The following is a 13,260-nucleotide window of genomic DNA, read 5'->3' as shown; positions in this document are numbered from 1 at the left end:
TCCAGCGTGATCTTCCTAATGACATAATTCTGTTCACCTCACATCTCACCTCAGACACCACCATTAAGACATATTCATGAAGAAATTAAAAAATTCTTTTAATTGAATGACAAGGAGGACACCAATATCCTAAATGTATGGGATGCAGCAAAAGCAGTAATAAGAGGAAAATATATAGCAATAGAAGCTCACATCAAGAAACAAGAAAGAACTCAAAGAAACAACTTAATCTTGAAGCTCAAAGATCTAGAAAAAAGAACAACAAAAAAACCCCAAAACCAGTAGAAGAAAAAAAATAATAAAAACCAAAGCAGAAATAAATGAAATTGAAACTAAAAAAACAATCCAAAAGATCAATGAAACCAACAGCTGGTTCTTCGAAAAAATCAATAAAATAGACAAACCCATAGCCAGGCTCACAAAGGAAAAAAGGGAGAAAGCACAAATAAACAGGATCATCAATGAAAGAGGAGAAATCACAACGGACACAGCAGAAATCAAAAGAATAATCAGTAACTACTATGAACAGTTATATGGAAACAAGTTCAACAATCTAGAGGAGATGGACAAATTCCTACAACTCTACAATCACCCAAAGCTAGATAAAGAAGAAATAGAACACCTAAACAGACCAATTACAATTAGCGAAATTGAAATGGTAATCAAAAACCTCCCCAAAAACAAAAACCCAGGACCTGACGGATTTACAAAAGAATTCTACCAAACATTCAGAGACGAATTAGTGCCTATCCTTCACAAACTCTTCCAAAAAATTGAGAAGGAAGGGACAATACCAAACACGTTCTATGAAGCCAACATTACACTAATACCAAAACCGAACAAGGACAACACAAAAAAGGAAAACTATAGGCCAATCTCCCTAATGAACACTGATGCAAAAATCCTCAATAAAATTTTAGCTATCAGAATCCAACAATGTATCCATAAGATAATTCACCACGACCAAGTAGGATTCATTCCAGGGACACAAGGATGGTTCAACATCCAAAAATCAATCAACGTTATCCAACACATCACCAAAAAGAAATATAAAAACCATATAATATCAATAGATGCTGAGAAAGCTTTCGACAAAGTACAACACCCATTCATGATAAAAGCTCTTGAAATTCTTGGGATACAAGGAACATACCTCAACATCATAAAGGCCATCTATGACAAGCCAACAGCCAGTATCATTCTCAATGGTGAAAAGCTGAAAGCAATTCCATTAAATCTGGAACAAGACAAGGATGTCCACTCTCACCACTGCTTTTCAATATAATACTGGAAGTCCTAGCCAGAGCAATAAGACAAGAGAAAGACATACAAGGAATCCAAATAGGAAAAGAAGAAGTCAAACTATCACTATTTGCAGATGATATGATAATATACATAGAGAACCCCAAAAACTCCACAGAAAAACTAATTCAACTCATCAATCAGTTCAGCAAAGTGGCAGGATACAAAATCAACACGCAAAAGTCAATAGCCTTCCTATACACAAACAATAAATCTGAAGAAGAAGAAATTAAAAAAAAACCATCCCTTTTATTATCAAAACAAAAAAAAATCAAATATTTGGGAATAAATCTAACAAAAGAGGTAAAGGACCTATACAAAGAAAACTATAAAACACTGTTAAAAGAAATAGAAGAAGACACAAAGAAATGGAAAGACATCCCCTGCTCATGGATTGGAAGAATAAACATTATTAAAATGGCCATCCTACCAAAAGCAATATACAGATTCAATGCTATTCCAATCAAAATTTCAATGTCATTCTTCAAAGAAATAGAACAATTATTGATGAAATTCATATGGAATCACAAAAAACCCCGAATAGCCAAAGCTCTCCTGAAAAAAAAAAGAAGGGAATGGAGGCATCACACTACCAGACTTCAAACTATACTACAAAGCCATAATCATCAAAACTGCATGGTATTGGAACAAGAACAGACACACAGACCAATGGAATCGAATAGAAAATCCAGAAATAAACCCACAGATTTATGGTCAACTAATCTTTGACAAAGGAGCAAAGACTATGCATTGGAGCAAAGAAAGTTTGTTCAATAAATGGTGCTGGGAAAACTGGGTTGCTACATCAAAAGAATGAAGCTTGACCACTACCTCACACCATACACAAAAATCAACTCAAAATGGATTTAAGAACTAGACATAAGACCTGAAACCATAAAATACATAGAAGGAAATATAGGCGAAACACTACGTGATTTGCACATCAAAGACATCTTTACAGACACATCACCCAAAGCAGTGATAGTGAAGGCAAAGATAAACAGCTGGGACTACATCAAATTAAAGAGCTTCTGCACAGCAAAAGAGACTGTAACAAAAACAAAGAGAAACCCCACCAACTGGGAGAAAATTTTTGCACACAACACTAATAATAAAGGACTGATCACAAAAATCTGCAAAGAGCTGATGAGACTCAGCAACAACAAAGAAAATAATCCAGTCAAAAAATGGGCAGAAGAGCTAAAAAGAAACTTCTCTAAAGAGGAAATGCAAATGGCCAACACGCATATGAAAAAATGTTCAACATCACTTGTAATCAGGGAAATGCACATGAAAACTACCATGAGATACCATCTTACACCAGTGAGATTGGCACATATTAAAAAAACTAGCAACAACAAATGTTGGCGAGGGTGTGGAGAAAAAGGAACTCTCCTGCACTGTTGGTGGGAGTGCAAACTGGTCCAACCACTATGGAGAGCTTTGTGGAGATTTCTGGACCTACTAAACATAGAGCTTCCATATGATCCAGCAATTCCACTCCTAGGTATTTACCCAAAGGACACAGAAACATCAATTCCAAAGAACACCTGCACCCCTATGTTTATAGCAGCACTCTTTACAATAGCTAAGCTTTGGAAACAGCCCAAATGCCCAAAAATAGATGACTGGATCAAGAAGATGTGGTACATATATACCATGGAATATTACTCAGCATTCAAAAAAGATAAACACATGCAATTTGCAGCAACATGGATGGCGCTGGAAGGGATCATGCTCAGCGAAATAAGCCAGAAAGAAAAAGAAAAATACCGGATGGTCTCACTCATAGCAGGAATCTAGAAAACTTAAATAAGGGACCAGGAAAATGAATAACTATAAGAAAGTGAAAATCAAAATCAACAAACAACTATGAACCAGAGACACTTTCTGGGGGGGTGGGGGGCGAAAGGGGAGGGATTGGGGTCAAAATGGGGGGATTGCAATTGTATGGGGAATATAAAAATAAAATTTATTATTTAAAAAAAAAAAAAGACATCTTCATGAGCTATTCAAAAAAAGCCCAGGCTGCCCTGGTTTTGAGGACTCTGAACTATCTAGGCCCAGCCTGTATATCTAGTGTCAGCCTCTAACACTTCCCTTCCAAGACTGTGTTCTCACTGAATTGAACTACTTGCTCTTTTCAGTATAGTTCCCTGTCCCAGTGACCTGGCTTATACTCAAAACTCTTTTTCATGCCTTTGAGGTTTTAAAGCCTTGTCTTTCCTGTCACTATCCAAATGCTACCATGTTTATTGCACCTTATCTTTCTGAACTTCTGTAATTCTTGTTCTGAACTCTTGTCATGAGCCTTCCGCTTTGTACTTAGTGTTATTTGGGTACACAACTTATTTAAACTCATTTTCTGAGTCCCAGAGAGTTCTTCCAGTGCCGGCTATGCCGTAGGTAATTAGTAAGTGTATTAGAAGTAAACCTGGCAAGGGAATAATAATGAGCTGATTAAGAGTTGACAGGTTCATTGGAACTATGAAGGTAAGAAAGCAGCTGAATAGCTGTGTCTTGGAGGATCTAGAAAACAGGTGATTTTCTGCTCTCAGACAAGAGCTTTTATATGGTTCTTGTTAAGGTGTGAAAAAGTAGGGGACTCATTTGAGTGGCTTTTTAAAAAAAATTTATGCATGTAAGAACTGGGGTGTTGACCAGAGGTGTGGGGGGTGAGGATTCACCAGAGAAAGTGGGGAGCAGAACAGGAAAATCTACTGAAATACACTGCTAAGGGGAGAGGCAGGTGAGACAGGAAAGGTTTGCTACACCATGTGAGTCAGCTCCCTGGCTGGGATCGAACTGGTGGTGTGCTGCAGTGGCTGGCGATAGTGTGACAGTGTTGTGTCTTTAACACCTGTGCCACCAGGGAGGCCTGAGTGGCTTTTTTATGCTAATGTTTTTTCTTTTTTCTTTTTTTAAAGATTTATTTATACGGGCACTGGGTACAGTCAGAAGTGTGGGAGGGTGAGAGAATTCACCAAAGCCAGAGCGGGGAGCAGAACAGGCAGACTGACGAAATACACTGCTGAGGGGAGCAGCGGCCATGGCAGGAGAGGTCTGTTGCGCCATGTGGGACTCTCACCAGCGACCGGGGATCGAACCGGCGCTGCAGAGGCTGCAGGCAGCTTCGCAGCCCAGCTCAGCCGCTGCGCCACCAGGGAGGCCCTATTTCATCTGATATTATTTCAGCCTATAATCTTTCACATGCCCTTTTCAAAGAGAGGTACATAGAGGGAATGAAATGCTGAGAAAACTTGACAATTTATCAAAGAACGTCTTTGCCAGACATCATATGCCAGTGAATGGGGCTCTTGGAGTGTAGGAGCCAGACCCCAAGGGGCTCTCCGTTCTTGTCTCGGTGAGGAAAGAATTCAACGTTGAGACCAGAGTCAGGCAGAAAAGCTAGAAATTTATTGTCAGATAAGAAGTAGGACAGGAAAGGTCTCTGAACAGAGAGGTGTCCTGAGTGGGTCGCCACTGAAGGGGTAAGAGGGAGTTTATATGTGTTTGGTGAGCATGAGGTGGGGGTTCAGAATTTGGGTGTATGTCAATGTCATTGTGTCACTGTTCATTGGATGTGGCCTGCTGGGTCTCCCAGATTACTTGATCTATTTTCCCGGAAGGTGCTTTGGTCTGTTGCTTTGGCGTTGTGTGGGTTTTCTGAACATTGAGTTTTCTCTGGGCTGGGACACCCTGATCCTACCTGACCGCCTGTAACCAGCCTCACTTCCTCATGCATCATTTGTGGTACTAGCTTGTTGCTTCCTTTAAGCCTTAGATATGTTCTGAAAAATACTCTCAAATAGAGTTTTGCTAATCACATGCTCTTTAAAATGTGCTAAGAAGTTTCTTGGGTCTTTGGAAAGAAACTGAAAACTGGCAGTTTTAATAACCTCCTTGGGGAGGGTGATTGGAGGCTAGGAACAGGAGGGAGGTAAACTTTTCACTAGATAGCCTTCTCTACCTTAAATATTAACCATATGCTTGTAGTCTAGTAAGGTAGATGTGTATTCTGGGAAATTGCTATTGTCATTATATATTCCCCCCACCCCCCCAAGAAGGTCACATTAGACTATTCGAACAGATGAAGAAAAAAAAATTCCAAATCCTATAACAATTGTAAAACAACCTCTTGGAATTACCATTTCAAAATGGGCTCTAAGAGTAGATCTTTTGTAAAATAAACAACCTGACTATTTGAAAGTCTCTTGTAAATAGATTATTACTTCCAAATACAATTTCTATAGTAGGTTATGCCTTTAGTGTCAGTAAAAGGATTTTCTCTACGTATGAAGGTATACATCTTTTTTCTCCACTTTGACAAGAGTAAAACATCTAGCTCTCTCATAAGTTTCTAAACTGAGAAAAAAAGTAGAAACAACAAACCACTCTCAGCCTGAGCCTCACTTAAGTACTAGAATACCTGGGCCCCAGTGGCGCCCTGCCCCCCCTCCCCCCATCAGAGTTGGTACTTATGTGTCTCACATAGCAAGGACAGTTAGAAAGAATAAAGGAAATTATAAATGCTAAAGTAGAATGGCCAGAATATTGCAGGTGGTTGGTTAGGGGATAAGGAAGATGGTAAGCCCAAAGATAATCAGCTGTCAGGTATGAACAGGAGACTGCATGGATTCAAATTTCTCTTTACAGTTTCTTGGCTGCCTGAGCTTGTTCTTAACCCTGAACCTCAGTTTTCTCATCTACCAAATTGGAATAATTTTAGCACTTCATTAGGTTATTGTAGAACTTTAAGAGGGGATCTACATAAAGCACTTAGCACAGTACCTGAGTGTATCCCACTTTTTTTTTTTTAAAGATTTATTTTTTTATCTATACAAGCACTGGGTACAGTCAGAAGCGCGGGAGGGTGAGAGAATTCACCAGAGCCAGAGCGGGGAGCAGAGCAGGCAGAAGGACCAAAGTACACTGCTGAGGGGAGCAGCGGGCGGCAGGAGAGGTCTGCGCGCCATGTGGGACCCTCCTCCGGTGGCCGGGGAGCAACTGGGAATCGAACCAGCCGCGGCCAGCTTCGCAACCCAGCACTCAACCGCTGCGCCACTGGAAAGGCCCTAGTGATGCTACTTTTTAGATAGAGAAAGGAGGAGCAGAGGTAGGAGTGCTAAGGAAGATGATATCCACTTAGCTGAGTTTGAAGCACCTGAGGAATAGGTGTTCAACAATATCCAGAAAACACAAATGTAGGCCTGGGACAGGAAGGGCCTCACATGTACTACTGCAGGAGTAACCGTTCTGGCTCTTTAAGTTGCTTTGCATTAGTCTTCCAGAACCTCTCAAAGCTTCGGAACCTGTGAAAAATATTTGATCACCTGAAAAAATTTGTGGTTGCTCATTAGAACATGCACGGTGCCCGAGCGTTCTTGTGCTATTTCAGCGGCAGATGTCAGGGCTGCTTCCTATATTCACTGCTCTGGGTGCTCAGCGGAGGAGAGCAGAGAGGGGAAGTCAGCTGGTGTCCACATACCAGGCCATACATATGCCCTTGGCTATATCTGAATGGACTGGTGTGTTTTTGCCTTGGGACTGTTCCTCTGCCTTAAGGAGTGGGACTTAGTTGAAAATTAAGCAGTTGTTGAAGTCGAAACTCCATGCAGCCAACATAATTTTCTGTTGCAAGGACCACATCCTGGGGTTACTTACATTTTTTCCCTTTCTTGTTGCAGATCACCAATGCTTTGGTTCTGCTGATTCTGTTGAGCACCCTGGCTGATCCAGACCACTACTACTTTTCAGGTTCTGCACTAGGAGGTGTCTTTGAGTTCATGAATGATGCCAGTAAGTACATCACATAGCAATTTAGATATTTTGGTTTTTCAAGGACAGGGAATCAGGCTGCCCGTTCTTTTTACTAAATTCCAAATATTGATTCATGGGCCCATTTGAACTGATACTTGACTTTCTTTCCATCTTTGCAAATCAGATCAACAGATATTTATGTTCTGCCCCATGCTCTGTATCTGTTCTTTTTTTTTTTTTTTAAGATTTATTTATTTGTTTGTTTGTTTGTTTATACAAGCACTGGGCACAGTCAGAAGCGCGGGAGGGTGAGAGAATTCACCAGAGCCAGAGCGGGGAGCAGAAGGACCGAAGTACACTGCTGAAGGGAGCAGCGGGCGGCAGGAGAGGTCTGAGCGCCATGCGGGACCCTCCTCCGGTGGCCGGGGAGCAGCCGGGGATCGAACCGGCGCCGCAGAGGCTGCGGGCAGCTTTGCAACCCAGCGCTCAACCGCTGCACCACCTGGGAGGCCCTGCTCTGTATCTGTTCTGAGTGTGAGAATCTAAACAGGATCTCTTATTGGTCTTTTCATATTAGGATAAGTTACCCATTTTTTTAAAAAATTATTGCTTTGTCATAGACTTTATACCCTGAACCTTTTGGCCTTTGGGGGAGAAGGAGAATAAATGATGGATTTGGTAGGATGTTATTTTGGACCTGTGAACACTATTATCATGAAGTTATATGGAATTTTATTTAGTGTTCCCAGATCCTTCCAAATATCCTACCAAATTATACCAATTAGGAATGTTCTACTTTTAGATAGTGGGACAAACCTGTAACTAGAAACCTGTAGAGAAATGTGAATGTGGTGTAAATAGGGAGGAGGTTAGGCTCTCAGCAATAAGACCCTGGAAATATGAACATTTTTGAATTATAGTTACATTGTGTCCTGTCCTTGCTATCTCTGAAAGGGTCAATGCTATGCATAATTGCACAAAAAGATCATGCAAATTGATTTCTCAGTGGCTTTGATTTATTTTAAATGCATTTGAAAAAAATATGTGACTAGGGCTGAGTAAGAATAGGAAATTGACTCAAGATGCAGTTTTAGAGATAAACCAAGAACATGCGAAGGACATAGTGAGGCTTGTGGATTTTATTCTCAGAGAGGGAAAAAGTATTCCATGGTTTTAAGGAATTCAGTGGCTTTGCACTGATGAGTTTTAAGAAGACCCCTCTTGTTGCTGAGGGGAGAGGATGCATTTAGAGGACTGGATGTGTGAGCACAGGATCCAGGGAACTAAATTCAGGTACATTTCTCTGCAATCCCAGCTACAACAGGGATGCAGAAGAGGGTGAATTTTGGAGGTGGGATTGCCAGAATTTGCTGGTATGTGCAGTGAGGGGAAGGGAAGGAATCAAAAAGGACTCTTGCTTTCTAGTTTGAAAAATTGACTTGCAGCTTTACTGGGGTGGGAAGAGTTTGAAGTCAGGAAATGGGGTAAACCTGTGGGGAAAACTTGACTTTGGTTTCAGTGATTTAGCTTAGTAGTTAGGGCAGATGCTGAAGCCAAAAGATCTTAGTATGAACTGACCTTGCCATGTATAATGTGTTAACATTGGACTAGTTTCTTACCTCTATGTGTTCTAGTTTCCTCCTCTGAAAGATAATGATGATCATAGTATCTACCTGGTGGGATGGTTGGGTAATTAAATAAATTGATACATGACTCTACCTTAGAGTAGAGTCTCCTGAAAGTGTTCAGCATATTTCACTCTTACTAGCTATTCTTATTTAGGTAAGGCATAGTTGAAATGTGAGCTATCTTAAAAGCAGAGAGTTTAAAAGGTATCAGAGACATGAATCTGTAACTCAGACATTGTCTGGGCTGACAGAAATTTGAGACCATCAGCCTTAAAATGGAATTTATGTTAGGTAAATAGTAAAGAGAATAGAAGAGGGATTCAGGGTTGAACCCTGAACGAGCCCCAACACTTGAGATCAGCATGAGGAGCCTGAAAGCAGCCTCTGATAAGCTAAAGCAGGAGGCTAGGAAGCCACCGCTGCTCTGTAGTATGTGCTAGGAAGTCAGGTCATTGTATTGTCCTGAGTTTGTGATTTTGTCCAACTGAGACCAAACTGCTGTGTAACATTGCTCATTCTCTCTAGTCTGAATAACCCTGCTACACTTATGAATCCTTCCAGAAAGGATACTGAATTCATTAATATTAAATTAACATCTCTTTGCTTGCCTTCTCGGAGTTAAAAGAATATATAAGCCATAAATAACAATGTTTGATTGACATTTAAAAATAAATTATCGTTTACGGTTTCCAATGGCAGGATTCCTTTTCTAAAAAGGTAATTGAAGTTAGAAAAAGAATTTTGAAATTATATAGCTGTGATTCTATCTGTATTGAATAGTAACATAGCTGTCTTAGTCTAACTGCTAGAGGTAAAGGGGTAGAAACTATTTGACAGTATAGATTTAATTTAGTTGACTTCAAAGACTTGTTGCTGGTATATAAGACTTTAAAATAGTAATAGTTTTGTCATGTCCTGGATATTCCAGTACATTTGAGGTTCCTTTCATATTTCATATATCTGAAAGGAAGGAATGGTTTGTATTTACTTTGAGGATTTTTAACCATAAACCAGGCTAAAAAGGTACAAAAGAGTGGATTTTCACAGAAGTGAACTTTTTTTACCTTTTATCTTATATTTTCATGTTTTGATGACCTTTCTATAATAAACTTGTAGGTCAAAGGTCATTGTTTCTGATAAGCTGTTCTATATTCAACTAACACTGGGATAGAATTAAAGAGTCTTTGAATTGAGTACAATTAATTACTTACAATTTCTCTTGAAAAATATAGAATATAGCAATTTTAAGCTGATATATTTTTGGAATGGTGGTAGCCACCTGAGGGCTTTAATCAGGAGGACAGAGCAGGAATGTGTCTCAATTTTCCATGTGATCTTTTCTGAAAATGATCTCTTAGAAGAAAGCTGAATTCCTCTTATTTACATTAAAATGTAAATAATATCCACTGGGATAAAGAATGTAGGGATTCCTCTGTTTTTAAATCTAATCCTGTAGCTCTTGTATTTCTGTGTTTAATAAATACAAAAATATTAGTAATAACACATTTAAAATTTGTAAATAAGTGCAAGTATTTTTTTTAAATAATAAATTTTATTTTTATATTCCCCATACAATTGCAACCCCCCCCCATTTTGATTCCAATCCCTCCCCTTCTGCCCCCCACCCCCCAAAAAGTGTCTCTGGTTCATAGTTTTTTGTTGATTTTGATTTTCACTTTCTTATAGTTATTCATTTTCCTGGTCCCTTATTTAAGTTTTCTAGATTCCTGCTATGAGTGAGACCATCCAGTATTTTTCTTTTTATTTCTGGCTTATTTCGCTGAGCATGATCCCTTCCAGCGCCATCCATGTTGCTGCAAATTGCATGTGTTTATCTTTTTTGAATGCTGAGTAATATTCCATGGTGTATATGTACCACATCTTCTTGATCCAGTCATCTATTTTTGGGCATTTGGGTTGTTTCCAAAGCTTAGCTATTGTAAACAGTGCTGCTATAAACATAGGGGTGCAGGTGCTCTTTGGAATTGATGTTTCTGTGTCCTTTGGGTAAATACCTAGGAGTGGAATTGCTGGATCATATGGAAGCTCTATGTTTAGTAGGTCCAGAAATCTCCACACAGCTCTCCATAGTGGTTGGACCAGGTTGAAGTGCAAGTATTTTTTATGTTATTCCTCAAAATGGACTATACTAGGAAAGAATGAGGGACTGTCAAAGATTGGAGAAAACAAAGGAGACACAACTACATGAAACATGAGATCCTGGACTAGATTCTGAAACAGAGAAAGGACATTGAGGGGGAAAACAGGTGAAATTCACATGAGGCCTGTACTTTAGTACCATTAAACAAATGTTAATTTCCTGGTTAACTTCCAATGGTTTTAACAAGTACACTGTGGTTAGGTAAATTGTTCCTATTCTGGAGAAGCAGGGTGAAGAATATATTTAAACTACTGTTTTTGTAACTTTCTTGTACATGTAAAAGGGTTCAGAACTAGAAATGAAAGAAAAAAATAGATCAGTCTATTGACTTAGAAGATCAAAAGATGATTGAAAGGTTATGTATATGTAGCATATTATATAGACACTCATAACTGAGTGCAAGTAGACTTACGGGATTTTATTGTGGAAAAAAATTTTTATTAAAGATTTGTTTATTTATAAAAGCACTGGGGTACAGGCCAGAGGCGCGGGAGGGCAAGAGAAATCACCAGAGATAGTACAGGGAGCAGAACAGGCAGAAGTGTTACAGGACAGGGAGGGCAGCACCCCAGACCCCCGCAAACCTGTCTGATCTGAATAGGTTCTGCCATCCGCTGCATCAACATAAAACATATGAGACTTTAATGGGAAGGAACTTTAATACAATTAGGAAACAATACAGGAAAGGCAAAGAATATAGTTTCTAAATCAAGTACCCAAAGTTACCCGTCCCCTCGTGGGTAAAAGTCCACCCAAGCAGGATTGGCCCAGAACAAGGCCCCAAAGCCTGCCACAAATCTAAAGCACCTTCCAGTGGGGACCCACAGAAAAGGCTCAGAAACAACCAGACAAGTCTGGAAGGAAAAGAGCAAAATCAAAATCAAGACAAAAACTGTCATTGTCACCTCCCCACGGGTCTTACCCACATCTGTGTCACCCAGTCCACGACCAAATGGCAAGTGTAGTTTCTTCACATGTCTCTCTGCTTCATGTGCCTCCTCCAGGGCTCCTCCTGGCTCTCCATCCTGCTTCCTTCCTTCCTCAGTCTCCTCTGCAGCTTCTTATCTCCCTGCTCAGCTCCACCCTCCTTTTGGGTAGGTCGGGAAACCTGGAACCTCCCCCTTCCCTGGGGACTACCCTGTTACTGAAGGACTGAAATACCCTGCTGAGGGGAACAGTAGGAGAGACAGGAGAGGTCTGTCGCGCCATGTGGGAGTCTCCCTGGCCAGCTGGGAATCAAACTGATGCTGCAGAGGCTGCAGACAGCCTCATGGTGCTGCGTTCAACCCACTGCGCCACTGGGGAGGCCCTATTGTGAATTTTTTTTTTTAAGTATTTATTTATTTACACACACAAGAACCGGAGTACAGGCCAGATGCTCGGGAGGGTGAGAGGATTCACCAGAGACAGAGCAGGGAACAGAACAGGCAGACTGACGAAATACACTGCTGAGGGGAGCAGCAGGCAAGACAGGAGAGGTCTACCACGCCATGTGGGACCCTTGCCGGCCGGCCGGGATCGAACCGGTACCCACCTGCGCCACCAGGGGAGGCTTCCTATTGTGAATTTTAATGGATTAGCAAAAACTATAACAGAATGCTTATTCCCAAACAGCAGATCATCCAAATTAATTTTTGATTAGTTTTTTTTTTTAAAGATTTATTTATGCATACAACAGCTGGAGTACAGGCCAGAGATGTGGAGGGTGAGAGGATCCACCAGAGACAGAGTGGGGAACAGAACAGGCAGATTGACTGAAACGCACTGCTGAGGGGAGCAGCAGGCGAGACAGGAGAGGTCTGCTGCGCCATGTGGGTTGCTCCCTGGCAGGCCAGGGATCAAACTCATGCTGCAGAGGGTGCGGATTGCTTCATAGTGCGGTGCTTACCTTCTTGTGCCACCAGGGAGCCCCCAATTTCTGATTAGTTTTGCAGCAAATTTGTCTTTCTGGATAAACTTATTTTATTAACCAGGTAAACACACCTACCCTGAGAAATGAATTGTCCAGAAAAGTAATCAAGAATTGATGGTTACCTGAAATGGTCACCTGATTTAGAATAAAAACACCAATACTTCTGTTGGAGAAAGGATGGCTTCTGTTCCTGCTTAACCGGTGGAAAATCTAGGCCCTCAAACAAAGCAAGGTATTCCGTAGACTTAATGTATCTAATTTTGAAAAGACATTCAAGAATTTTTGGGATATTTTTGTCAGCACAGTGTGAAAATGTGTAACAAGCAAAATGTCACTGAAACATTATGGTTCTTTTTCCCACTGATGATATAAGTAATTCTCCAGACAGTGAGCGATGAAGCAAAACAAAAGTTTATTCAGTGGTGGAAGAATGGAGAAGGTGAGCTCATGCTCTAACTTCCTTCTCTGTGAGACTGGGCAGTAGCTGCAGTTTATTG

The 13,260-nt window shown here is 40.5% G+C and overlaps 1 protein-coding gene across 1 annotated transcript in view; it reads left to right on the top strand.

Moving 5' to 3' along the window:
- LAPTM4B (lysosomal protein transmembrane 4 beta) overlaps positions 1-13,260 on the top strand; it is a gene marked incomplete at both ends in the record, with an annotated part of 67,080 nt that overhangs the window by 17,536 nt on the left and 36,284 nt on the right. The window contains one exon of the mRNA XM_084230533.1: positions 6,990-7,101. Within this exon, the coding sequence (XP_084086659.1) occupies positions 6,990-7,101 (112 nt within the window). The remainder of the gene's footprint in view (positions 1-6,989; positions 7,102-13,260) is intronic.

The sequence above is a fragment of the Talpa europaea genome (genome assembly GCF_964194135.1).
Source record: "Talpa europaea genome assembly, chromosome: 3".
Taxonomy (NCBI): domain Eukaryota; kingdom Metazoa; phylum Chordata; class Mammalia; order Eulipotyphla; family Talpidae; genus Talpa; species Talpa europaea.
Note: the sequence above shows the minus strand (reverse complement) of the source record. Positions and strands in the feature narration are given on the sequence as shown.